At 35.6% G+C, this 26,160-nt stretch overlaps 1 protein-coding gene and 1 pseudogene across 2 annotated transcripts in view; both read left to right on the top strand.

The window, feature by feature from the left end:
- Window positions 1–839: 839 nt before the first annotated feature.
- The window catches only part of LOC101265105 (uncharacterized), a 39,432-nt gene continuing 14,111 nt past the window's right edge, over window positions 840–26,160 (top strand). Inside the window, exons 1-9 of one of the 2 annotated variants that reach the window (XM_004234764.4) lie at window positions 840–1,157; window positions 1,238–1,424; window positions 4,324–4,403; window positions 4,757–4,795; window positions 6,037–6,055; window positions 13,717–13,770; window positions 14,782–14,909; window positions 14,988–15,056; window positions 21,926–22,011. In XM_004234764.4, coding sequence (XP_004234812.1) covers window positions 1,023–1,157; window positions 1,238–1,424; window positions 4,324–4,403; window positions 4,757–4,795; window positions 6,037–6,055; window positions 13,717–13,770; window positions 14,782–14,909; window positions 14,988–15,056; window positions 21,926–22,011 — 797 coding nt within the window. In that variant the 5' untranslated portion in view covers window positions 840–1,022. The remainder of the gene's footprint in view (window positions 1,158–1,237; window positions 1,425–4,323; window positions 4,404–4,756; window positions 4,796–6,036; window positions 6,056–13,716; window positions 13,771–14,781; window positions 14,910–14,987; window positions 15,057–21,925; window positions 22,012–26,160) is intronic. The other variant, XM_010319599.3, reaches the window with a different exon arrangement.
- Window positions 4,061–4,157, top strand: LOC112939965 (U6 spliceosomal RNA; annotated as a pseudogene).

Raw genomic sequence — 26,160 nt, forward strand, 5'->3', positions numbered from 1 at the left:
TCCTTTAAACCAGTCCACAATTCAAGTGGATCTTTCACTGTCAAATACTCGACCTTTAATCCTTTTTAAATGATGACGAAGAAAAACCATAGCTTTCGCTTTGTCCTGACTCGATGCTGCATTTTCCTTAGTAATGGTGGTACCAAGACCTTTAGCGTCTAGGTGAATTTCAGCATCGAGTACCCATGATAAATATTTATTCCAGAAACATCAAGTGCCACGAACTCTAATTTTGACATGATGAAAAACTATCATAAAAATAGTTAAATTAGATTAAAATTATAAACTTTTAACAATTGAAATTTAAGATTATCATATGTAATATTCTTTTAATAAGAAATTTTATTTTCATTAATTAATAAAATTTACTGCCATCTTATATTATTTAGAGAACATATAAACTGAAAATATTCTAATGTATACTTGTGCTTAGAATGTGAAAATAAAAATAGTTATATCACCGATAAAAATCTTATAAGAGATTTCGTGTTGATAACGTGTTATAAAATAAAGTATTAAAATTTAATAACAAAGAGATAAAAAGAAAGAGTAATAGTATTTCTCTTCCAAATTTTCTTCCCTAATCTTTCAAATTCACGAAAGAAATAAAGTCCTAATTAAATCTCCTAAAATCATTCTTAAAATTTTTTAAAGTCATAAAGTGTGAATTTGATACATAACTGTCCACACCACATTATTACAACATAAACATTTACTATTATATTTTCTTTCAAATCTATCATAAATAAATAAACACTATTCGATTTCTCAATTAATCTATATTTAATAAAATAAACGTTTACTATTATATTATCTATCCAAAAGTTCTTTTCAAATTTATCAGCATTTATATATATATAAAAAAAAATTGTAAAAGCCCTTTCATTCTATCCAAAAAGCTTTTTTGCGAAGGCCCGCCCTTTCTACAAATCCAAATTTCTTCCAAAATTTCATAATCAAAGGATTCCATGAGCTTGTAATTTTCACAGTATTGTTGTTGTTGTTCATATATCTGTAATTACATGGCATGTCATCAACTGTTACATTGTCAAATTCAATCTATGTGGAGGACTGTATTTCACTTAGGGAGTAAGCTAAGCAATTCCCATTTCCGAAGGTTACATCCCATTTATCCTCTATCAACATCTCTTCATAAGGTAAATTCAAAAACTTCATCTTCATTTAACAAATCCCTTTTACTTCTCATTCTAATGCTTCATTTTGTGATATGGGTTAGGGTTACTGCAGGATTTCAGAACCTATTTATGCCAAAAATATTGATACAGACCAAGTAGTACGCAGAGATGGGCTTTTTGATACTCCTCATACTGAAATTAGGTCAACTAATATTGATCCTTCCAATGGCAAACTCATGCTCATCGACGGAACCTCAATAATATACCGAGCTTATTACAGATTACTTGGTATGTATTTAGATCTATTTTTAGCCTTTTAGGTTATGTTTACATCAAGTTCTGACTTTTGCTACTCTATATCATACTTTTTTTGGATATTCTTGTAGATGTTTGTGGTGTATTCGATCTACTAAGCATCAATAATTTCTGCTTTAGTTATGTATTCCTTATCTTGACGACCTTCACTTTCAACAGTGAAGAAATTGTTATACCATCTGAATAGTTTTGGAAGTTTGTGTTAGGTCTCATAGAAGCCACGGCAAAAGGCATTTTGTGATGCTTAAATGGTACATTTTGTTTGATTGATGCTGCAATATGAAAATATAGAAAACTAAGGGAGGGAAAGAGGTTGACTGAAGCAAAAAGTAGTTTTGGAAGTTGGTGTTAGGTCTCATAGTAGCCACCCCAAAAGGCATTTTGTGATGCTTAAATGATACATTTTGTTTGATTGATGTGCAATATGAAAATATAGAAAACTAAGGGAGGGAAAGAGGTTGACTAAGCAAAGAATAAAACCGACAGAAGTTAGTGGACAAATGAATATATTGAAAGAGAAGATTCTGGAAGAAAGGATTATTTAAGTTGCTTAATGAATTTTATGATCTCTTGGAGAGTTGCATTTTTATGTAAGCCTTGTATGGGGAAAATTTCCCCATTATGTTGATATCCATGTGTAAAAGGAAAAGGTCTTTGGTTGGAAAGATCAAGTATCAGTAAGTTTCTTTAGGAGCGAATAATGCATTGATCATTCAGTTAATGATGATGGCAGATGTTTGAACTCTTCACTGAACACAACTACTACGAAATCAAGTCATTGTTGAAGAAATCCTGTAATATTCTAAAACATAAGAAACAAGACATCCTGAAAGAGCTGAGTCCTCAATTATTGGGTTTTCCAGGCTAGAACCATACGCTCTAAAGTTCCACCGATAACGAGAAGTAGCAGAAATCTATATTCAGCTAACAACTAAACATTTGAAAGTTGCTTAATCAATAGTAGATCATATTTACCTCCTTGAGCTTCCAATAATTTTGTGGTGCCAAATACGAGCCTCTAGGACCTTCACATTAGTTATTATTTTGTGAAAATAAGTCTTTGTTATGTTTGTTGCTGTAACTTCTTTTCTTCCTGCTGCAACTTGCACAAAAGTTCTTTTTCTTTTTTTGTTAGCTGCATATTTCGAGAGGTCTAGGTTGGAAACGAAGAGAGATGAAGGAACAAGAGGTAGAAAAAAACATGAAGAAAGAAGTGGATGGGCATTTTCTTTCCCATCTTTGCTTAAAGAGGATATGTAGATATAAATGGAAAGGATATGTATATATAAATGGAAAGGATATTAAGTAGCAGGGATAGTTAGCAGTATATATCATTCGTCCATCTAGTTCACCTAACATGACCAAAATGTATACACTACATATATGCTCGGTTATATATGTTGTGTATATGTATGTATATTATATGTATATATGATGTATATTAGTTGTATAAGTATGTATAGATATGTATTATATGTATAGATATGTGTAGTATATGTATATGTATAGGTATGTATATTATATGCATACTAGTATAGGATATAAACTACCATTGTATGTATGTTTTGTTAACTAGATGCCCAAAGGTATTTGACTGTAATTTTCTCAGAGCATTGACTTATTTCCTTTGTCACTAAGTAGGTGAGTCAATCAGAAAGGAATATGACACTTTTTGTGTCACGGTGAAAAAGGAATAGAATTTTGTTGATATATAAACTTCTCTTTTCCCTTGTTTTCTATTTGCTTGCCTCATGACGAGGTAGGATGCGTTGAACAAAGGAACTATAAAAACCTTTAGTTATATATGGAGCATTGTATGGGATCAAAGGCCCAAAACAAGAAAGGCAAAAGGTTTAGCAAGAGGCCTTTTTCCTTTTTTTGGGTAGATAAGCAAAACAAGATTTCTTAATATGATACTGTCATTTTGAGTAATTAACTTTAGTTTTATGTGCCTGTACACAAAATTTGTGAAGAAATTCACTTTTCTTGCTTATGCATTAGTATTAAATCTTGTGTTATGGTGTATTGCTTAAAGCTTAGTATTTGATATTAAAAGTGGTACTACACATTGAAATCCAACATTTCCAGAAACCAATGCTCTAAGGCCAGAGTCTCTAAAAATAGGGTGACAGAAAGTTATATTCTCAAATACAAGTTCTTATCGTGAAGTATGTTATCATCATTGATAGACTTATGAAGTGATTCAATAATGTGATCAAAATTCTATTAGTTGATGAAGCTTTCTGCGAAAAGGCTTAAAATGTTAGCCTGCATAATTTTCAAAAGATGAGGAGTAAATATTTTTTTTTAGTATCTTGTATAATATTCTTAGTCCAACTCTATCTAATATGTTAATTTTCATTTTAAGCCATGTTCGATTTGCTAGATGGCATAAGTCAAAGGTTCTTTTTTGTGCTTAACGGCCACACTTACTTTGATGGACACTTTCTTCTACTTGGTTTATGTTAGTAGATTTTTTCATAATTATTTACCCTTTGCTAAGACATCAATGAGGTGCATATTTTGCTTCTGAAACATACTTAAATTTCTTGGATTGGAAAAATGATAGAAGAAATTAGAGAATACTCGAGTCAAGTTAGTGCATGTCAGTCCCTTCAGGGATATCCGATAAAATTGAAATGATACTAAGAAGATCAGCATGGCCCTTGCACGACAAGCACAAATCAAGAAATGTCTGAATTTCTAAAGAGAAGAAGTTAGTTTGTGTTAGGGTTGTGTTATTTGACTTGGTAGCTTGAGAGTCAAGCTGGTCCTTTTATCATGAGCCTATTTGGATATGGACATGTATTCTTCCTCTTCAAGTTTGGTGAATTCTATAATTAGTGATAACTATTTCTTTATGCCTGAACAGCTAAATTGCACCACGGTCATCTTTCACATGCTGATGGCAACGGTGATTGGGTACTAACAATATTTACAGCATTGTCACTTGTAAGTCTTTGCTTCTTTAGCTCCCTGATGTACATGGGAAAAATTAGGCAGTTTCATATCTACATTGTGGGACTACCCTGTCTACCCTAAATGAAGAGCTTTTCTGTCTTAAGGAACTCCATACTTGTTTAATACCAATGTAAAGAATGTTAACTTCCAAAAAACAGTTTAACATATCCAGAATCAAGAATTCCAAGATTTCTTTAAATTGCTCATTTTAGCTTAAGCTACTTGCTAATGTTAGCTCTTCCCTAGTTGCTTGAACTTGTTTAGATCTACTATATGGATTTATGTTTGTCACCTTCTTTTGCTTGTGGTTCGTATATTGATCTAATCATATGCTTTTCTTGCAGATTATTGATGTTCTAGAATTTCTCCCTTCACATATAGCGGTATACCTTTTTTTCTCTCTGATTTCAAAATCACTTTTCACTTTAGTATTAGCCAATTGGCTTACTTCTTTTAATCTTAGATCTGTGACAAATTGCATTCAATTCTGCAAACAAACACTCAAAAAATTTGGGTCATTTAATTACTGCAAGAAGGCTAAGTTGTGAGGGTATTCAACAAAACGCCTCAAGGCTTACGTGTGAAGCTTATGCCCTAAGCACCCGATTATACGCCCTAAACACGCCTTACGCCTAATGCCCAAACCTTTGGGTTGCCTAATTAAATGATGCTTAATGCATTTTTTTTTCAAAATGATCTTATTTCATTACAATAACATACCCATTGAAATCCCTCACAAGTTGAAGTTGGGTCTAGGGAGGGTAGAGCCCAATCCTTACCACTGCCTCTTTGAGGTAAACAAACTGTTTTCGAAAGACCCTTGGCTCAAGCAAATCACAACAGTAATAAAATGAATAAGGATAGTGAGGAGAAACATGACTACTCATAGCAAAGTATTGCGGTGCATATATACAAGGTCCCGTAGCAATGACAACAAAGTGTGATCACCTTAACACAGTGGACCACTTGCGATATCAAATACCAAAAGCCAAAGACTACATAAATACTACGACCCACATGTTCTTTATACTACCACTAAACCAAATACATGAATAAGCTAGTAATAGGACAACTCTTAACTATCTACTAACCTTCTATCCTTATCCGCGACCCCCCAACCCCCTATCGAAGGTAATGTCTTCGGTAAGTTGAAGATGTGCCATATCGTGTCTAATCACCTCCCCCAATACTTTTTCGGCCTACCTCTGCCTTTTTCACGGCCTCACTATATCCAATCTTCCACACCTCCTCGTCGGTGTATCTGGACATCTCCTTTTTCACATGTCCAAAACCATCCAAGTCTTAGCGACTAGCTTAATTGGCATTATTCTAGTCTCCAAAGAATAAAATAAATGAACTTCAAATATTGGTATTGTTGTAGAACCCAAAATATAAATGGATGGAATGCCCATTTATCCTAGTCTACTCATAGAATGTCTATTTGCAGTTGAACTTATTCTAGCTTATGGATGATAATAATTTTTGTCATCGAATGGGAGTCTCTCCATAATATATTCTCCATTTGACTTCTTTGTACAATTTCTTTGATCAGTTTCTTTATTTTTATGCATTTGCTGTGATAAAATACTGTCTCATGTTCTGACTTTAGTTATATCCTTTGCAGGTTGTTTTTGATCATGACGGTAAGAGTTGTTATCGTTCCATTTCTTTCTCTTTGACCACTCTCAGTTTGTTGTCATTATGTGTTTAGCTAGCTTTTGTGTCCACGCTCTTTGTTTTTCGTACAAATGTCTAACAGTTACAACCTTTTATAGGCTTTGTAAGCATCTCTCTTCTCTTTTTTGTAAACTACTTGGAGGTGGCCAGCATATCCTTAATGCTGAAGGAATACAATTTACCAATTTCAAAAAAAAACCCAACACTTACAACCTTTTGATAGAGTTTGTTTTATTGCATTGCCATCGTTCTATGCATGTGACTCTTTGATTAGACGGGGCATATGTAATTTTGATATATGTCTTTGGTTGCTTTATCTCAATTTATTATGACACGATTCCTTCTTGTAACTTCACTTGTTAAATCATTTGGTATATTTAAATCATAGTAATTTTTATTTATAGAAGTAGTATGTTAGTCAGAATGTGATAAAAACAATAGAAAATACAGAGAGACACAAGTATCTCATATCTCTCGAACAATAAAAAATACAAAGAGACAAGTATCTCGTATCTCTTAGACAATGATTTTTTTGCATTTAAAAGATATATTATATCCTGTCTACACATTACTGGATCTACTATTATATAATAGATAACTAGAACTACTTCGTAACTGTTTAGGATAAAAACATATAGCTTCTAGTAAGCATAAGGTATTGGAAATAACTCCTAATAACTGTAAGAAACCGCTCAATCCTCAATGTGTGAAACCTGCAGGAATTTGAGAAGACTTAAATCATTATCTTCTTCTATCTTTCTTCGCTTCTTCCTCCTTGAATAGGTCTAGAAGACACGTACCTTATCAGTAGTTTAGTACCTCCCTCCTGGAAAGACGACTTTTCCTCTAGGCTAAAACTGAGAAACTGTGCAAGCTAATAGAGACTTTTGGCCGTATGGCTGAAGGCATAAAAGGGCAGCATCACCAACATTAGAAGAGAGGTCTATTTTCTTACAATCTGCTTGTGCTTTCATCCTTGAGTGGGCCTTCATAAGGTTCATCATAGCATCTCTAGCCAACATCTATTCTTCAAGGCATGATTGGAAAGATGTTGTTCTGAGTGTTTGCTGATGAACATCTTGCAGTTTATATGTTTTCCCATTCAATTGGAAGATAAGGAACATCTCGTTCCAACTGGCTTGTATTGTGTTAAGGGATGCTAGCCATTGTATACTCAACACCATGTCTGTGCCACCAAAGGAAGAAATTGTGCTTTATGATCAAGTTAGAAACCTCTACTGACAGGTCGTGACAAACTTTATTGCATTTGAGAATTTCACCATTGCCTATCTGGACACTGAAGGTAGGGATATATTGGACTGTCAACTCAAGTTTGGACAAGTTAACACATTTTTATGTCATTGTGCATTGATTTATTAACTTAATTATAGATGCTTAAAATATTTATTCCATTGTATTAAATTGTAATTTTTTCTCTTCTCTTAATTTGTCATATAACTTAAGTATCCCTTATCATGGGATGTAGAAATATATATTCAGAAATACAAAAGAAAAAGAATTTTCTTTCCCAAATCTTAGTATTAGAGCCATTGCTGTCTTTTGAGGTGATTTGTTTCTCCCTCACAACACTAGGGTTCTTTTTCCAAAAAGAGAGGTAGAGTTTTCTCTCACTTGGAGTTTATTGCTTTTGAAAAATTCTTTGTCATCATCGTGAAAAAACTAATACCACCACAGGCTCCATCTGTTAACGATGACCAAACCCCGACCAATCACTATCAGAAACAAGCCTAGACGCACCGTCACACTCCCCTAGAAGGTCCGACACTAGTGATGAGTAACTTCTTAAATATGCTTTAAAAGATTGATAATGATGATAAGGTGCAATAACTCAGAGTTTAGTTAAAAAGTGGAACCTCGGAAATTTGTCTGGCAAGTAGCTGAACCTTAGAAAGTGCATATGTTTAAGTGCAAATAGTGTGTATATTTTTTTTGTTTATTTCTGTTACAGAATAAATGAATCAGTTGGCGAAGTTAGTTAGCTTTGCCTTATCAGTAAGTTACATCGTTGGATTAGTTAGAAGCAATTAGCAAGATAAGATTCTTTCTCATTTCTACATATGCCCCTACTTTTTATTTTGTCTTAAAAGCTATTTTTTAAGCCAATCCAAACGGGCTCTAAATCATCAATGGAATATACAAGTACACTAACCTATTGAATTGTATTCTTCATAATCTATCCTCTCATTGACCATAGCTGAATAACTCGAGCTTCTCCATTAAGCTCCTATCCAGCTCCTAGAAACTTCGGTTTTATCTTGAGTTCTTGCCTTTTAGCTAACATTGGTATCACAACCAATCTATCCTTGGGAACAATGACAAAATCGACAAGAGCAAATGAGAGTTCTTCTAGTGAAGTAAGGGAATTATGTGAAATGATGTAGAAAATTTTTATTGAAAATTGGTACACTAAGCAAAGAAGGTTTCAAATCTTCAAAATTGAATCAAGTGGTGCATATGATTGTTAAAGAATGACAAAAGTCCGACACGGTGGTTAACCCATCTCCTTATAAGGTTTGAGCAATCCTCCTCCCTTTGAGCTAGCTTTTAGGGTGTGAGTTAGGCCTAAAACCTAATTTCACATTCTTAGCATTTGGTGCTTGGGCAATTTTGATTTTGGGGGTCCCAACATCGGTCCTCATATTATTACATTTGTAACAAGCTAGATACATATGATTTGTATGCATAAGCTTGAGAGGGAGTGTTAGAATGGTAATAGGTATACACAATCAAATTAGAATAGGAAGAGGTTTATACAATCCTATTAGAATGAGATTAAGTTTATACAATCCTATTAGAATAGGAATAGGTTTATACAATCCTATTTGAAATAGGAATAGGAATAGTAAATAGTATCTTACTTGGTAAAGGATTGGAACAAATGGAAAGTAGCCGAGATGCTACAAACGCGGGATGATTTCAAGGGCACAAGTCTGGAAGTTGATGTAATGCTTTAGAAACACAATCATGATGGTATGTTGTCAGTCAGCAGATTGTACAATAGGAAAGTGAAGGAACTTCCAAGGGAAATCTCTGGACCATGGAGTAAGGTATGGAAAAATAAAATGCCAACTAAAGTGAGGTGCTTCTCATGGCTAGTGGCTGGAAGGGCATGCCTAACTCATGAGAAGCTGCAAAGAAGAGGCTTTGAAATAGCCACCTGGTGTTCACTGTGTAATGAAACAAATGAGACTAATAGCCATCTATTCCTCCATTGCAAAGTCATTGCTCAATTATGGGCCATTTTTCTAAGTAGAACACACACAAACTGGACAATGCCAAAACACACTACAGACCTTCTCAGTTGCTGGGTGAGAAGAGGGGGGAGTAGGAGCCAGAAGAAATGGTGGAACATGATACCCTCTTGTATATGGTGGACTATTTGGAGAGAAAGAAACAAGAGGTGTATGGAAAATACTGCAGAGTCAGTACAAAAGATCAAATGGCGTTGTATGAAGACCTTTTGTTTTTGGTGTAATGAGAAGGGTATAGAGGTTGCTGGACAAATTTTAAACTTTTCCTTTTCTTTATAACTTTAGTAGCAATTTCTTAAGTTCTTTTTTTTGGATCACTGATGTAAATCTTTTTGATGGTTGCCAGCATACCCTCATTGCTGAGGAATACAACTTTACTTTATTAAACAAAAAACAAATGGAAAGTAATGGAGCGAATCAGAGGGATTAAATATCCACAAGGGGAGGTAAAGTACCAGTGGGTGGAAGGCAGTCAGAGCAGCAATCGGACAACAGCTTCTGTAATCATATTTCACATTACCTTCGGGGTCGACAATGGAGTTTTTGAAGTTTTCTGGAGAAGATCACAGATCTTGGTTGTTTAGAATAGATCAATTTTTCAAGATGGAGAATATTCCCATGGAGGAGAAGATTAAAATTGCTTCTCTACAGTTTGAAGGTGAAGTTGTTCGGTGACACTTGTTCTTTATGAGATACAGGCAATAAATTTAATCCACCAACTTGGAACGAATGTGGTAGTGTTAGTGGAAAGATTCAGGGCAGATTCTCTAAAAAAGATGGTTAGTTTTGAATTCTCTAATCTCTCATTTCTACCCACAAGAAACTTCTATCAAGAAGACATCATATACTTGCAAGTTTTGCGATGAAATGCCTAAAAGAGATTTAGATGTAGCTTCTCTGTATAGTGGCACCATTGAAAGAAACAATAAAACTGAAGGTTTTGAAGACTTGTTTTGTGATGCGTGCGAGACTTTTGAAAATATGCATCTTGGTTTGGTTTTCTTGAATGATGAATGTGATATGGACACAAAATTCTTGGATAGTGATTGGAAAGAAGTATTCTCATGGCAAGCTTGGTCTGATACAATTCTTTCCAAGATCATCTGCGATTCATGGTTAAACTTGGAGAGTAATATTGAAACTTTCCAACATGAAGAGATTGAGAAATTGTTCTTTCTTATAGTAGAGGTAAGACCAATATTAATTGCATAGGAAATAGTTGAAGTGTGGATTGATGGTTTTCTATCATTGGCAACTTGGGATGTGATTGGGAACAAGAAAGCAATAATGTTTGAGGATGGGAATGTATGACATATGATGTACCTTGTGAACTGTCACAGTGTTACACATGTAGAAGTCATCAATTATCAAATCTCTAGTTCATATTTCACTCTTGAGAACAAGGGTGATCTCAAGGGAAAGGGATGCACTCAGTTTCCATCGTTAAAGTTTTCATCTTCTTCACTTGGAAAGACTAGTTCGATATTTTTTTTGGCGGAATATGGACAATAGAGGCAATCAGTTGTTTATGTTATTCCACTCTCCTGGCCCTTTTATTCAGGAATGCGAGTTTGACAGTTGAAGTGACTGCACCATCTGGGAAGAATGAATGATCTTTTGCAGTCATCAATAGCTCGGGACAGACACATGAATGTTGTGGAAATGGATTTAACCTCGGTGGAGCCGGTGGGGAAATGTATGAGAGAATTTCAACTAAGGATCCTCACAATATTGCAGGATCAATTGCTGATGGTTGTCGAAGCAGAAGTCAGCAGATCCTGCTACTTGGGAATGCTTTCATGCATTGATTGTTTCCTCATTTAGTCCTTGAGGTCAAGGATCTCTTTGCTGCAAGGAATACTGATACCCAATAAATGAATCAACTAGTTAAGTTAGTTAGCTTTGTCTTATCAGTAGTTAGCATAGAAGCAGTTATCAAGATAAGATTCTTTCTCATTTCTATATAAGACATTGTATCATTACAGATTGAATCATCAATTAAATTTACGAGTACACTTTCCTATTGAATTATGTTGAATAGGTTTATACAATCCTATTAGAATAGGAATAGTTTCATACAATCCAATAAGTTTATACAATCCTATTTAGAATATGAATAGGAATACAAATAGAAACACGAATAGTAAATAGTATCCTACTTGGAAAGGATTGTATTCTAGTGTCTATAAATAGAGTTTCAATGTATTAATGTAGACAAAACAACAATTTAATAATATTATTTTCCAATATTCCTTACATGGTATCAGAGCCTGTACGATCTTGGTAAACAATCAAAGAGCTTCCACTGCCAGCAGGCGGCTATTGTCCATATTTGTCGCCCATCCGGCCAATGATTATGTTAGCAAAGTTGGGTCACCGTGTATCTTTCTTGTATGTATTTTCTCATATCTAATTTGTGTAGCACCGTGCTATCATTTTGGTGACTACTTTCTTATATCTAATTTATGTAGCACAATGCCATCACTCTGGTGACTACTTTTTCATATTTAATTTGTGTAGCACGGTGTGATCTTTCAGGTGACTACTTTTTCATATCTGGTCCATCATTTCGGTGACTACGTTTTCATATATAACTAGTATAGCGCTGTACCATCCTTCCAGTGACTACCTTTTATTTGCATATCTGATTTGCATAGCACCGTGCATCTCTGGACTACTTTTCATATTTGATTTGTGTAGTACTGTAGATTTTTTTGAACTATTTTCTGATATCTGAGTTGTATAGCATCACAGTCTTTTAATAACTTCTTATATTCGATTTTCATAGTTCTATCGTCTTTCCGCTAATTCTTTAAATCTAATTTGCATAGGGTTGTGCCATCATTTCAACCCTACCTGTATAATTTTTCTTTTTCAGTAGGGTCGTGCCGTCATTTCGACCTATCCATATTATTTCTCTTTTTCAATGGGGTCGTTCCATCAATTCAAACTATTCTATATAATTTCTATTTTTTAGTTGGGTCGTGCCATCATTCCAACCTTACCTATATAATTTTATTTCTTAGATTGTGATCACTTTCAACCATCAAATCTAATACTCTAGCGTATGAGCATGTTCTGACCAACTTTGGTGACTTTCTTGTTTAATATTGACTCATCTATTGATTCCAACATGATCCGTATACTTTATACTAGATTTTTAACACTTTCTTGCTTAGGGGGAGTTTAGTAGCCTTGTGTGTCGATTGTTTAAGTCACTCTATCGTCTGAAACAATCTTTGCAAGTTTGGTTGTGGAAGTTCAACACTGTGTTTTATCAACATTATGCATCAAATTCAGTATTTAATGAGAAGATTAAGCACATTGAGATTGATTGACATTATGTATTTAATGAGAAGAGAAACATGTTGAGATTGACTGTCAATTTTGTGAAGTCGACTGATCAACTTGCAGATATCTCACCAAGCCCCTCATCGGTCCTCGTATTAATTACATTTGTAACAATCCAGGTACATGAATTGTTTGCACTAGCTTGAGGGGGAGTGTTAGAACATGAATAGGTTTAGACAATTCTATTATAATAGGAATAAGCTTATACAAGCCTATTTACAATAGGAATAGGAATACAAATAGAAATAGGTATAGTCAATAGTATCCTACTTGGAAAAGATTGTATTCTAGTGTCTATAAATAGGGTTCAATGACCCTTCGGGGTGACCCAGTGGTTTGGGCTTGAGACTTTCATGTTGGAGGTCTTAAGTTCGAAATCCCTTGCCAGCAAAAACAAGGGGTTTGACTTCTTGGTCGAGCTCGTCGTGTCGGGCTTGCCTAGTGTGGGTTACCTCTCCTACGTGGTTTGCGAGTTATTGTAGGAGCAAGGTTTTTACCTGTGCACACCCAAAGGGTAGCGGTTGCGGGTTTCCCTTGTCATAAAAAAAATAAAAAATAAATAAATAGGGTTTCAATGTAATAATATAGACACAACTACAATTCAGTAATATTATTTTCCAATATTTCTCACAAATTCTATTGTTCATCTTCTATCTGCTCATCCACCATAGCCGAATAACTCGAGCTTCTCCATTAAGCTCCTGTCCAACTCCTAGAAACTCGGGTTCTATCTTGAATCCCTGCCTTTTAGATAACAATTTCTTTGTAGTAACATCGGAATTTCAATTCTGTACAGTTAATCTTTTATTATTATGCAATTAATGAAATTCGGGTTGATCTTTTTTCTTTGATATAAATCCTTGGGCTCATCAATTTCTTGATACAATTTTTTCTAGCAATACCATTGATAAACTCAAACATTGATAATTGATTGAAGTTTTAAAAAAATAAGTGGGAGTAAGCGAGTTTCTCTTAATAATGCTTGTCAAACCAAATCCTTACAGGATTTTCACTTGGCCATACGTCTCTTTCAACCAAACAAAATTTTGTTGCAAAAGGTATGTTTCACTATTTTTCTTCTTTTGTCCTTTTTCGTAAGTAAACTACACTGAGAGCCAAGTTGGAGCATTTCTTTGTTACTGATGCAGCTAGAGATTTTAGGGATCGAACAATATCTTATGTATGAGATAACACTTCTTTTATTGACAAGATTAATAATTATTACAAGTCTATTCCAGTGCGACACAGACCTAACATAAACTGCAATGGATTTCATTATCCTATCAAAAATACAAATAAGCATGTACTGCAATGAAGTATATCAGTTTCTTATGGGATCTTCTTGATGATTACTTCATGCCATTTTATTATGCTACACCATTATGTCAATTTTTTTCTCTTAGATTTGATACCAGCAAATTTGTTTGTTTCATTTTCTTTTGTTTTAAAAGGAGAGGGAGGATGTAAACTCTAATTTGTAAGTGGCTAGCACTAACCTTTAACAGTGAACATTTGATGTGAGTATATAACTTAAAGTCGTCAAGTTGGTAAAAGTTCTTTCTGGAAACAATAGGATAATCAAGTTTATTTTAGTTCTGAAAATGAAGTTCTACTGAAGTTGCTTGTTCTCTAGCAGGTTTCTCTTCCAGTTTTGCTAGTTGATGTGATTTTATGTATATGAGTATCTTTCTTGTAATATAATATATAGTGCATGGCTTGTAAAGAGAAGAAGATTACATGTGCATTGGCAGTATTATTTGTAATTTTTCTGGTAGTGCATGGCTTGTAAAGAGAAGAAGATTACATGTGCATTGGCAGTATTATTTGTAATTTTTCTGGAGAAAATTAAAGTAGTAACTGTTGAATAATACATATAGGAGATATTACTTCCACTTCTGCAAAAGCGCCTTTAATAAATTAGTGTGTTTTTTTGGGGGTAAAAACATTAATAAATGACAAATATTGCAGACCACATTGATAATTTAGGTCTTACGTTTAAGCAAAAATCATTTGAAGTATTATCTGTTGTCAATAGTTCCATTCTTAATATTCTAGATTAACTTTCATAGGCCTGAATTTTCGTCACAATATGTATCCCTCTTACAAGAGTAATCGTTCTCCGACGCCTGATACAATTGTTCAAGGACTTCAATTTTTGAAAGCTTCCCTCAAGGCCATGTCTATCAAGGTGATTGAGGTGAGGTTTGTCGAGCACTGGGTCAAAGATCAATCCTCTAAGTTTGCGAGATGCTAGGTTCATTAGTTTCTTGAGCAGGTGCCAGGTGTTGAAGCAGATGATGTAATTGGAACCTTGGCTGTTAGAAGTGTTGATGCTGGATTCAAGGTAAATGAAGAATCTTTATAAATTGCTAAGCAGGAACAAAATTACCTGACATTAAGAATTTCATACAAATTTCTACATTTCCATCTTTGTCAACCCTAACTGTTAGAATCCAAGTTGTTACTTTAAAAACAATAAAGAAATAAAAGAATTTCTTAGGCGTAAAGAAAATAATTTAGAACCTTAGAATTTCTCTGACTAATTTGCTGAATTAATACTTGGCCTCATCTTACAGTATTTGCATTTTCCTTCAACAAGCTTGTCTTGTCCTTGCAATGTTAGAAAGCAAAAAATTGTTTTTTTACGAGAAAACTGATGAAATCTGGTGGAAAAGTGAATGGCGATATGGTGATTGTCTGGGAGTGGAGCAGATGTGGCAACATCACCATTGAAACCCTTCACTTGCAACCCCATCTCCACCATGATGGCTCAGAGTCTCTGTGCACCGCCCATCCACAGGCATGTATCACCAGCATAGCATACAAGTACAACAAATTTTACTTTTTCAGGATATTAGGTGAATCCTAAGTAATCTTATTATAGAGAATAAATGTACTTAGTTCTTTGAGATAGAAGTAAAAAGATGTAGTGCTGATTAGTGGAGCTCTATTGATGGCCAAAAACAAATTTGGAATATACCGAAGAGATGGAGGATTTTCCCAACTTGCATTTGGTGGACAATTTAATTTGGAAGGAAAAGGATCAAAGATGTTTCGAAGGAACACGGAACAATATTCAGAAGATAAATACAAACTTCCTGGGGCTTTACTATTGTTGGTGTAAACAAGTAGTGATAGGAGATCCTGAAGATGTGTTTAATGTTATTGACTGGCTGTAACAAGACAATCTTTCATGTAAGTAAAACTTTTTGGAGGGGGACTACACTTTGATGTAGTATACCTATGTATATGTAGAAGTAAATGTTACCTTTTTAAAGAAAAATATATGTAGGGGTAGTGAAATCAAGCCCAACCCGCCCAACCCATTTATGTTTGGGTAGGTTATTTGTTAGAACAAAAATACTCAAGAAACTGATTTGAAAAATTAAAAATGGAGTGAACTTATGAAATTCCTTGTGTATATTAATCTGCAGAAAGTCTGAATTTATACAAAGAAAAAACATAAACATTAAAACTAAAAGAAGAACATGTGCCACTAACTATCATAAAAGGGGGCCACTAACAGTCATAATGGGGCCACTAACTTAAGAAAGTTGAGCAACTAAAGTTGACTAAGTCTAGCTAGAAAATAGGAAGCACTAAATTGAAATAAGTAAAAAACAGTAAAAATAATAATAAGCTAAAAAAATGTGAATTGTCTAACACTCCTCCTTGGCATTTTTGTGGCAAACACTAATTCTTTGCCTCAGATCTTCAAACCTTTCCTTTGGCAATGACTTGGTGAAAATGTCAGCTAGCTGGTTCTCAGATGTACAATGAACAAGCAACACTTCATTAGATTGTTGGACTTCTCTAATAAAATGAAACTTGATCTTGATATGTTTAGTTCGACCATGAAAAACTGGATTTTTTTGAGATTGAAACTGCTGAACTGTTGTCACACATGATCTTGGTAGCTTCTGTTTGTTCATGGCCTAAGTCCTTCATCATCTTCCTTAGCCAGATAACTTGATTCATAAGATGCAACAGCTATGTACTCAGCTTCTGCTGTTGATTGAGTTGTAGTTTCTTGTTTTCTAGAGCTCCAACTAAAACAACTTGTCCCCAAACAGGAAAGATATCCAGATGTGCTTCTGGAATCATCAACTCCACCACCCCAATCACTATCAGAGTACCCGATCAGGTTCATAGTTACTTCAGCAGATGTTGGGAAAAAAATTCCAAACTTGCTAGTTCCTTTAATATACCTTAACACTCTTTTAGCAGCTGTGAGGTGTGTGTCTCTAGGCGAATGCATGAACCTAGAGAGCAAACTAACAACAAATAGAATGTCAGGCCTGCTTGCGGTTAGATATAGAAGACTGCCAATTAAGCTTCTATACATACTATCATCCACTTTTTCGGAATCCTCATCCTTGCCAAGCTTCACACAAGTAGATATTGGAGTACTCACAGGTTTGCAGTCTTGCATTTTGAACCTGCTTAGAATATCCGAAATGTATTTCTGCTGGCATATGAAAGTTCCATCACTGGACTGCAACACTTCCATGCCGAGAAAGTACTTCATGACTCCAAGGTCAGTCATTTCAAAGATTTTCTCCATTTCATCCTTGAACCTTTGGATTAGTTCAATTTTGCTTCCTGTCACAAGCATGTCATCCACATAAATTGAGACAATTAAGGACTCACATGCAGCATTGACTTTCACATACAAAGTTGCTTCACTTTGACTTCTACTAAAGCCAAGTTGGATGAGATGATTGTCCATCCTCTCATACCATGCCCTTGGGGCTTGTTTTAGGCCATACAAGGCCTTTGTTAAGAGATAAACTTGATCCTCTTTTCCAGGAGTTGAGAAACCATCAGGTTGCTTTACACAGATCTCTTTAGCAAGCAAACCATTCAAGAAAGCCGATTTGGCATCAAGTTGATGAATCTGCCAGGAACTATGAGATGCAAATGCAAGAATAAGCTTGATTGTGTCATACCTTGCTACAGGTGCAAATGTTTCCTGGTAATCCACACCATATTGTTGTGCGTATCCCTTCACCACCAATCTAGCCTTATATTTGCAAATTGTTCCATCAGGATTGAGTTTTGTCTTGAAAATCCATTTTACACCAATTACCTTGCGATTTCTAGTTCTGTCAACAAATTGCAAGGCTCCATTCTTCTCGATCATGTCTAGTTCTTCTTGCATAGCTCTCCTCCATGCCTGAGAGTCTTGTGCTTCAGCATAGCTTGTTGGTTCAGAGCTAACCAAGTTACACCGCTGATAGACATCTTTTAAGGATCGAGTTCCCCTCACTGGTACATCATCCACTAGTTCATCTTCTGAAAGTTGAGGCTGCTCCATCGAAAATGAATCAGAATAAGAGGTCTTCTGATTTTTCCAATCCCAACCAGCTGCTTCATCAAACTTCATTTCTCGGCTGAGAATTAGTTTGTCTGATTTCAAACAGAAATTCCTGTAACCTTTGGATGAACTATAGCCCATAAATATGCCTTTATGAGCCTTGTTATCCAGATTACTCCTTTTTGTTTCTGGAACTCGATAATAACATATACACCCAAAGATTCTGAGATGGTGTATTGATGGTTTGTTCCCACACCAAGCTTCATACGGAGTCATGTCCTGCAAGGCCTTAGTAGGCAATCTGTTCAGCAAATATACAGAGGTATTGCCTGCCTCAGCCCAAAACTTATTTGGGATCTTTCTTTCGAGCAAAAGACATCTGGCCATCTCCATTACTTTCCTGTTCTTCATTTCAGACACGCCATTTTGTTGTGGAGTGTATGGTAATGTTAATTGGCGTTCAATACCTGTGCTATTACAAAACTCCACAAATTGAGAAGAAGTGTATTCTCCTAAGCCTTAATACTAAGATTACATTGATTTTCTACTAAAGCTTTGGATTGTTTAAAAACATCAAAGACTTCACTCTTCAGTCTTATGAAATAAACCTAAAACATTCTCTGGTGTAGTCATTAATAGAGAGGAAAAAGTATCTGTTACCACTCAACGAATCTGTTTTCATTGGGCCGGAAACATCCGTATGAATGAGCTGAAGTTTCTGGTTAGCTCTTTGTACTTGATTTGCTTGAAATGACAATTTTGTTTGCTTTCCCTGTTGGCAAGTTTCACAAACTTGAGCATTAGAAAGAAATTCAGGCATATTTTCTACTAGCTCCTTTTTTTCATCTCGGCGATGCTTCTCAGATTGAAGTGACCAAACCTTTTGTGCCATAGGTTTGTACATGTTTGTGAAGTAATAGTGTAAGCCTGCTAGTTCTTTTCTCCCAATCAACTGAAAACATTTTGTTGCTCATCTTGACATAAAATAACTCTACTCTAGAAGGGTCAGAAACAACACATTCACGATTCTTAAAATGCAGAGAATAATTATTTTCAAGCATTTGTCCAAAACTCAACAAATTTTGACTCATATCAGGTGTGTACAAAACATCAGAAATAGTTTTGATACCTGATATTGTTGAGATAGACACTGTACCTTTGCCTTTGACTTCTACTGCCTCACCGTTTCCCACTTTTACTTTAGATTTGTAAGTATCATCTAGGAATTTGAACAATTCAACATTATTGCACAAAGTGATGTGTGCAACCACTGTCAAGAAGCTATGAATCAGAGGATTCACTGATTGAAAAGTATGAAACTGCAAATAGTTGCTTTTCATGTGCATCGTCAGCTTCTGCTACTTGTGCTTGCAAAGCACCGGAGGCCTTTGCTCTTGATTTGCAGATCTTGGATATGTGTCCCGTCTGCTTACAGTTGCCACATATAGCATCGTTTCTCCAGTAACAATACTTCTCCAAATGTGTATTTCTTTAACAATGTTTGTAAAGAGGGAACTTCTGCTTCACATCTCCACTATTGTTTCCTCCATCATGCCCTTATTCTTTTGGTGGAATTGTTGCTTTCCTTTTTGCTTTTGTACAGAGAAAGCTCCTTCAATGAACTTTTCCCGTCTCGTAGTCCTCCTTTGCTCTTGTGCTTGAAGAACACTCATTAGTTCACCTAATGAAAGTTTGCTCAGGTCCTTAGTTCTTCAAGAGAGGAAATCTTAGATTCAAATCTCTCAGGAAGAGTCACAAGAACTTTCTCCATAATTCGTTTTTCTGTAAATTCTTCACCTAGAAGTCTAGTGTTATTAACAATTAAGGATATTCGATCAACATACTTACTGATAGTTTCATCCTCCTGCATATTCAAGGACTCAAGCTCTCTTTTAAGGTTCAACACTTGCATTTGACGTGTTCTATCGCTGCCTTGATATTCTTCTTTCAACCTATCCCAAGCCTCTTTTGCAGTTTTGCAAGCCATGATTCTGTAAAAGACAGTATCTGCCACGGCATTCTGCATAAGCGACTTGGCTTTAGATTTCTTTGCCTGTTCTTTGTTGTTGGATTTGATCTGAGCCAAGGTAGGATTTGCTGGTAGAGCAGCAAGTGGTTTATCTTCCGTCACAGTTTCCCAAAGTTCATAGGCTTCCAAAAAAGCTTGCATCTTCACAAACCAGATTTGGTAATTTTCACCAGTGAAAGTGAATGGTGGATTTGAAGGTAGGTTGTTGGATGCTATTTGTGTTGTAGGTTAAAACTTTTTTTTTGTCCTGTAAGATGAACTAGAGGCTCTGATGCCACTGTTAGAACAAAAATACTCAAGAAACTGATTTGAAAAAATAAAAATGGAGTGAACTTATGAAATTTCTTGTGTATATTAATCTGCAGAAAGTCTAAATTTATACAAAGAAAAAACATAAACATTAAAACTAAAATAAGAACATGTGCCACTAACTACCATAAAATGGGGCCACTAACTTCAGAAAGTTGAGCAACTAAAGTTGACTAAGTCTATCTAGAAAATAGGAAGCACTAAATTGAAATAAGTAAAAAACAGTAAAAATAATAATAAGCTGAAAAAATGTCAATTGTCTAACATTATTGACCCGTCCATTCATTACCTCAATCCATTTCAACCCATGAAAAATTGGGTTGAAAATGTAACCCGAATTGGCTCATGAGGAATCTTGTCATGATATTTGTATTTTTATTTTTTCAATTTGATATGTTATATTTAGCCATAATAAAGGAAAAAAATATTTATATTAGGTACTAAAATAGTTTAGAAGAACAAATAAAACAATTAAGCTTAGTAAAAATTGAGTTGGATCTTGACCCGTTGTATAACCCATCACCTAACCCTTTTTGACCCAAGCAAATTTGGGTTGGGTTGGGTCTTGACCCAATTGTTTTCCTGACCCATTATGACCCGCCCAAGTTCAACCAACCTGCCCAATTGCCACCCCTAAATATATGAGTGTGTTTGGTTACCTATGTATGGTTGGTCAAAATGTTTGGAAAATATTCTCTACGAAAACATTTTCTTAAAAAATGAGAAAAATGACTTCACTAACGGAAGTAAGGAAAATAAGTTGCATTCTGAGTTTATTGTCTCCTTCCCACCCACCTAATTCTCCAACCCTCACCTCTTGACAATCCCACCCCTGCCTCCCCATCCCATCCCACCTCCGTAGTGGTTTGTTAGATTACATATAAATACTCTAGGAATAATAGCTTCTTGATTACTTACTAAACACTAGAAAATAAGTAAGGAACCACTTATTTTCCAAAAAAAAACTTTTTCAAGGAAATCATTTTCCGTAGAAAACAGTTTTCCTTCATACCAATCAAACATATAATTGTAGCATGAGAAAGGTATGTTAGGTGGCCACTTGGACAGTAGTGACCTTTTGTTTCTCTGCTGCATAGCTGTAGAAGAGAGCTGATAGTGCCTGTAAAAAGTTATTTCGTACTCAAAGTAAATGTGGGCAAAGAGGTCCTTTTAATAAGTGAATCTGAAAAGCATTCCCCTGTGAATTGATCTTCTTAAAAGCTTTTCGTTTTCCAACATCACTTTGTTGTTAATAATGAAAATTACTGTCATCTGGACATAAATATTGAATTGTAATATGAGTATTCTGTAGTTTGTCGTGTCTTCATTTTGAGATCTCAGCATTGATATGTCTCCTTTGTTTTCATAATCTCTGCATTCATTTTTTCTTTTGTTTATACACCCAAAATTTGGATTGCAGAATTTCATCAGCTTACGTATAATACGATTCTTATTTTAGGGATCGATGTGGTCAGTTTTTCTTGCAAACAAGTTGTATCTTAAGACCTTGATTTGTTATCAGCTGATAGATTTGTTGCTTACACTATTATTTATACAGGTACGAGTTGTTTCCCCGGATAAAGATTTTTTCCAGATTCTATCTCCATCATTACGCCTTCTACGAATAGCTCCTCGTGGGTTTGAGTTAGTTCACTTCCCTTCAGCATGTTGATTAATTTGTGCTGGTTTAGACTTGAATCAGCTCATATTACTTTGCTTCTTGATGAATATCTTAGATCGACATCCTTTTCTTTTACCTTTGGGATTGTATAGGATCAAACTGGTGTAGATGCTGTAGTTAATTAAACTGCTGGAGCTATTATGCTAAATTTGGATGAGATGTGTCACGCCATGAACTTAGGGCTGGGTGGACAGACCTGCAATGACTTCAACATGCCCGAGTGAACTAGCTCTACATAACATAGAACTTGAAACGTACATAAAGTATATGAAATAGATCCATATGATAAAGTCATTAAAAGAATTCCATTCATAAATACTTGCTTTAAATTCATAACTTGTCATAAAAATTTAAAAAAAAACTGATAAAGTATGTATAACTGAGCACCTAGGCTCGTCTATTTATGAATCCTCCAAGCATAACATGAATAATAACGTTTATCGAGACAAGGCTCTGACATACCCGCAAGCTGTTGAAGCTAAATAAATAAAGACTACACCCCAATATCAAGTGGGGCTCACTAATAGTTGAGTGTGCGGAAACCTAGTGAGTAGCCTTGTTGTCCTGGGTGTTTGAACCTTCATTCTGAAATGCATTGCTCCCAAGAAAATGGGTGTAAGTACATGTGAAATGGTACTCGTATGTAAAACATATTGAAGAAACGTAAGAATTGCATGAAGGGAAAAAGGACAATCCAAAGCATAGTGAAAAAAATGTGACGAGAATCAAGGAATACATACATTAGAATAAAATTAACATTGTCATCATTTACATACAATATCCCTTTTATAGGAGTTCCTTAAATAACCGACATATCCACAATGTGAGAGCATGTAATCTGATCTCTCTCGATCGGCATAGCCATCCCATTACCTGGTTAGGGTAACGAATTATAGATATCATAAGTTAGCGTAAAAATCCATATAGTACTCATATTGAGGGTAACATAGAGGAAAATTAGCAGTATTACCCTTATCATACATTGGCATATAGTTTCGAGCAGATGTGTATCCAGGATTCAAGAAGATGGGTGCACAATCTCTTTTATTAATTCCTATTCTAACACTCCCCCTCAAGCTGGTGCATACAAATCATATGCACCTAGCTTGTTACAAATGTAATTAATACGAGGACATGTGAGAAACTTGGTGAACATATCTGCAAGCTGATCATTTGACTTCACAAATTTTGTAGCAATATCTCCTGAGAGTATCTTTTCTCTGACAAAGTGACAATCAATCTCAATGTGCTTAGTCTTTTCATGAAACACTGGATTTGATGCGATATGAAGAGCCGCTTGATTATCACACACAAATTCCATCTGATCAATTTTGTCATATTTTAGTTCTCCCAGTAACTGTTTGAGCCAAACTAACTCACAAGTTGTTGTCGTCATTGCTCGATATTCTGATTCTGCACTAGATCGAGCGACCACATTTTGTTTCTTACTCTTCCACGACACCAAATTACCTCCAACTAAAACACAATATCTGGATGTCGAATGTCTGTCAGAGGGTGATCCTGCCCAATCAGCGTCTGTATATCCAATGATATGCTCATGACCTTGATCCTCAAAGAGTAGTCCTTTGCCGGGGGCTGACTTTATATATCGAATAAATACAAACAACTGCTTCCCAATGACTATCACAAGGGGAAGTCATAAACTGACTTACAATACTCACAGGAAAAGAGATGTCTGGTCTAGTCATTGGGAGATAATTCAACTTTCCAACAAGTCGTCTATACCTTTCAGGATTACTAAGTGGCTACCCCTATCTCGGAAGAACTTTAACATTTGGATCCATCGGAGTGTCAATAGGTCTACATCCCATCATTACTGTCTCCTCAAGAATGTCTAAGGTATACTTGCGTTGAGAGATAACAATGCCTGATCTAGATTGAGCAACCTCAATACCTAGAAAATACTTCAATCTGCCAAGGTCTTTAGTTTGAAAGTGCTTAAAAAGATGTTGCTTTAAATTGGTGATACCATCTTGATCATTACTGGTGATAACAATATCAACATAAACAGCCAAATAGATACATCGACCTGGTGTGGAATGTCGATAAAACACAGAGTGATCAACTCCACTACTAGTCATGCCAAACTCCTGAATTACTGTGCTGAACTTCCCAAACCAAGCTCGAGGAGACTGTTTCAGACCATAGAGTGACCTACGCAATCGACAACAAGGCTACTAGACTCCCCCTGAGCAACAAAACCAGGTGGTTGCTCCATAGACTTCTTTCTCAAGATCACCATGCAGAAAAACGTTCTTTATGTCCAACTGATATAGAGGCCAATGACGAACGGTAGCCATAGATAGAAAAAGACAAACAAATGCTATTTTAGCCACAGGAGCGAAAGTGTCACTATAATCTAGCCCAAATATCTGAGTATACCCTTTGGCGACAAGGCGAGCCTTAAGTTGATCAACCTGACCATCTGGACCAATTTTGACTTCATAAACCCAACGACAACCAACGGTAGATTTAACTGCAGGAAGGGAGACAAGCTCCCAAGTACCACTCTTATGTAAAGCAGACATCTCATCAACCATAACTTGCCTCCATCCAGAATGAGAAAGTGCTTCACCTGTAGTCTTAGGAATGGAAATAGAGAACAAAGACGACACAAAGACATAATGGGGTGATGATAGACGATGATAACTTAAGAAGGTATAATGCGGGTTAGTATTTCAAGTAGATCGTATACCTTTTTGAAATACAAGCGGTGGGCTTGATAGAGGGAAGTCTGTAGTAGGAGCAGGGATTGGCGCATGACATGAATCATCTGGGACTAGGGTTGGACGTGGACTGATAAGTTAGTAGTGGTGGCACTGCAAGTGGAGATGTGACGTAACTGTAGATCCCTCAAAGGTTAGCACAGGTAAAACTTGAGCTATGGGTAAGACCATAGAGACATCAGTATGATTAGAAGATGTATAGTAAGGCTGAGACTGAAAAAAATGTAACATTAGCAGACATAACGTATCGATGAAGATCATGTGAATAACAACGTTACCCATTTTGAACTTGAGAGTAACCAAGAAAGACACATTTGAGGGCACGAGGAGCTAATTTATCTTTCCTTGGGGCTAAATTATGAACAAAGCATGTGCTCCCAAAGACACGAGGGGGAATAGGATAGAGATGTGAATGAGGAAACAGTATGGAATGTGGAACTTGATTCTGAATAGACGAAGAGGGCATTCTGTTAATTAAATAACAAGCTAAAAGGACTGCATTGCCCCAAAAACGCAGCGGAACATGGGATTTAATGAGGAGAGTGCGACCAGTCTCTATGAGATGCCTATTCTTTCTTTCTGCGACACCATTTTAGGAGTGTATGGACAAGATGTTTGGTGAATGATTTCGTGGTGAGACATAAATTGTTGAAATTGGGATGATAAGTATTCCAAGGCATTATCACTACGGAAAGTACGAATAGAAATACCAAACTGATTTTGTATTTCAGCAAAGAAACTTTTGAAAATAGAAAATAACTCAGAACGATCTTTCATTAAAAAAACCCAAGTACATCTTGAATAATCATCACCGAAACTAACAAAATAACGAAATCCTAAGGTGGAACTGACTCTACTAGGACCCCAAATATCAGAATGAACTAATGAAAAAATAGACTCAGAACGACCCTCAGTATTACGAGAAAATGTAGCACGAGTGTGTTTCCCAAGTTGACACGACTCAATCTAATGTAGATAAACTAGACAAACTAGGCACTATCCTTTGTAGTTTGGATAGACTCGAATGTCCCAGACGTTTGTGAATTAGATCTGGGGAATCTTTAATGGAGCATGTTGTCAATGAATTTGAAGAGGTAAGATAGTAAAGGCCTTGTGATTCATTTCCTGTTCCAATAATCTGTCCCGTACTACGGTCCTGTATGAGAAAAAAAAATCATCGAAAAAAGTTATGCTACAATGTAGAGATTTTGTCAAACGACTAATAGATGCTAGATGAAAAGGAGAACCAAGAACATAAAGAACAAAGTCTAGGGTGACAGAAGATAGGGGTTTGGCTTTTCCAACCCCTTTTGGTTTTGTCTAGATCCCATTGGCTAAAGTAATAGCTGGAAGAGATTGCGAATA

Source organism: Solanum lycopersicum, chromosome 3, assembly GCF_036512215.1.
Source record: "Solanum lycopersicum chromosome 3, SLM_r2.1".
Taxonomy (NCBI): Eukaryota; Viridiplantae; Streptophyta; class Magnoliopsida; order Solanales; family Solanaceae; genus Solanum; species Solanum lycopersicum.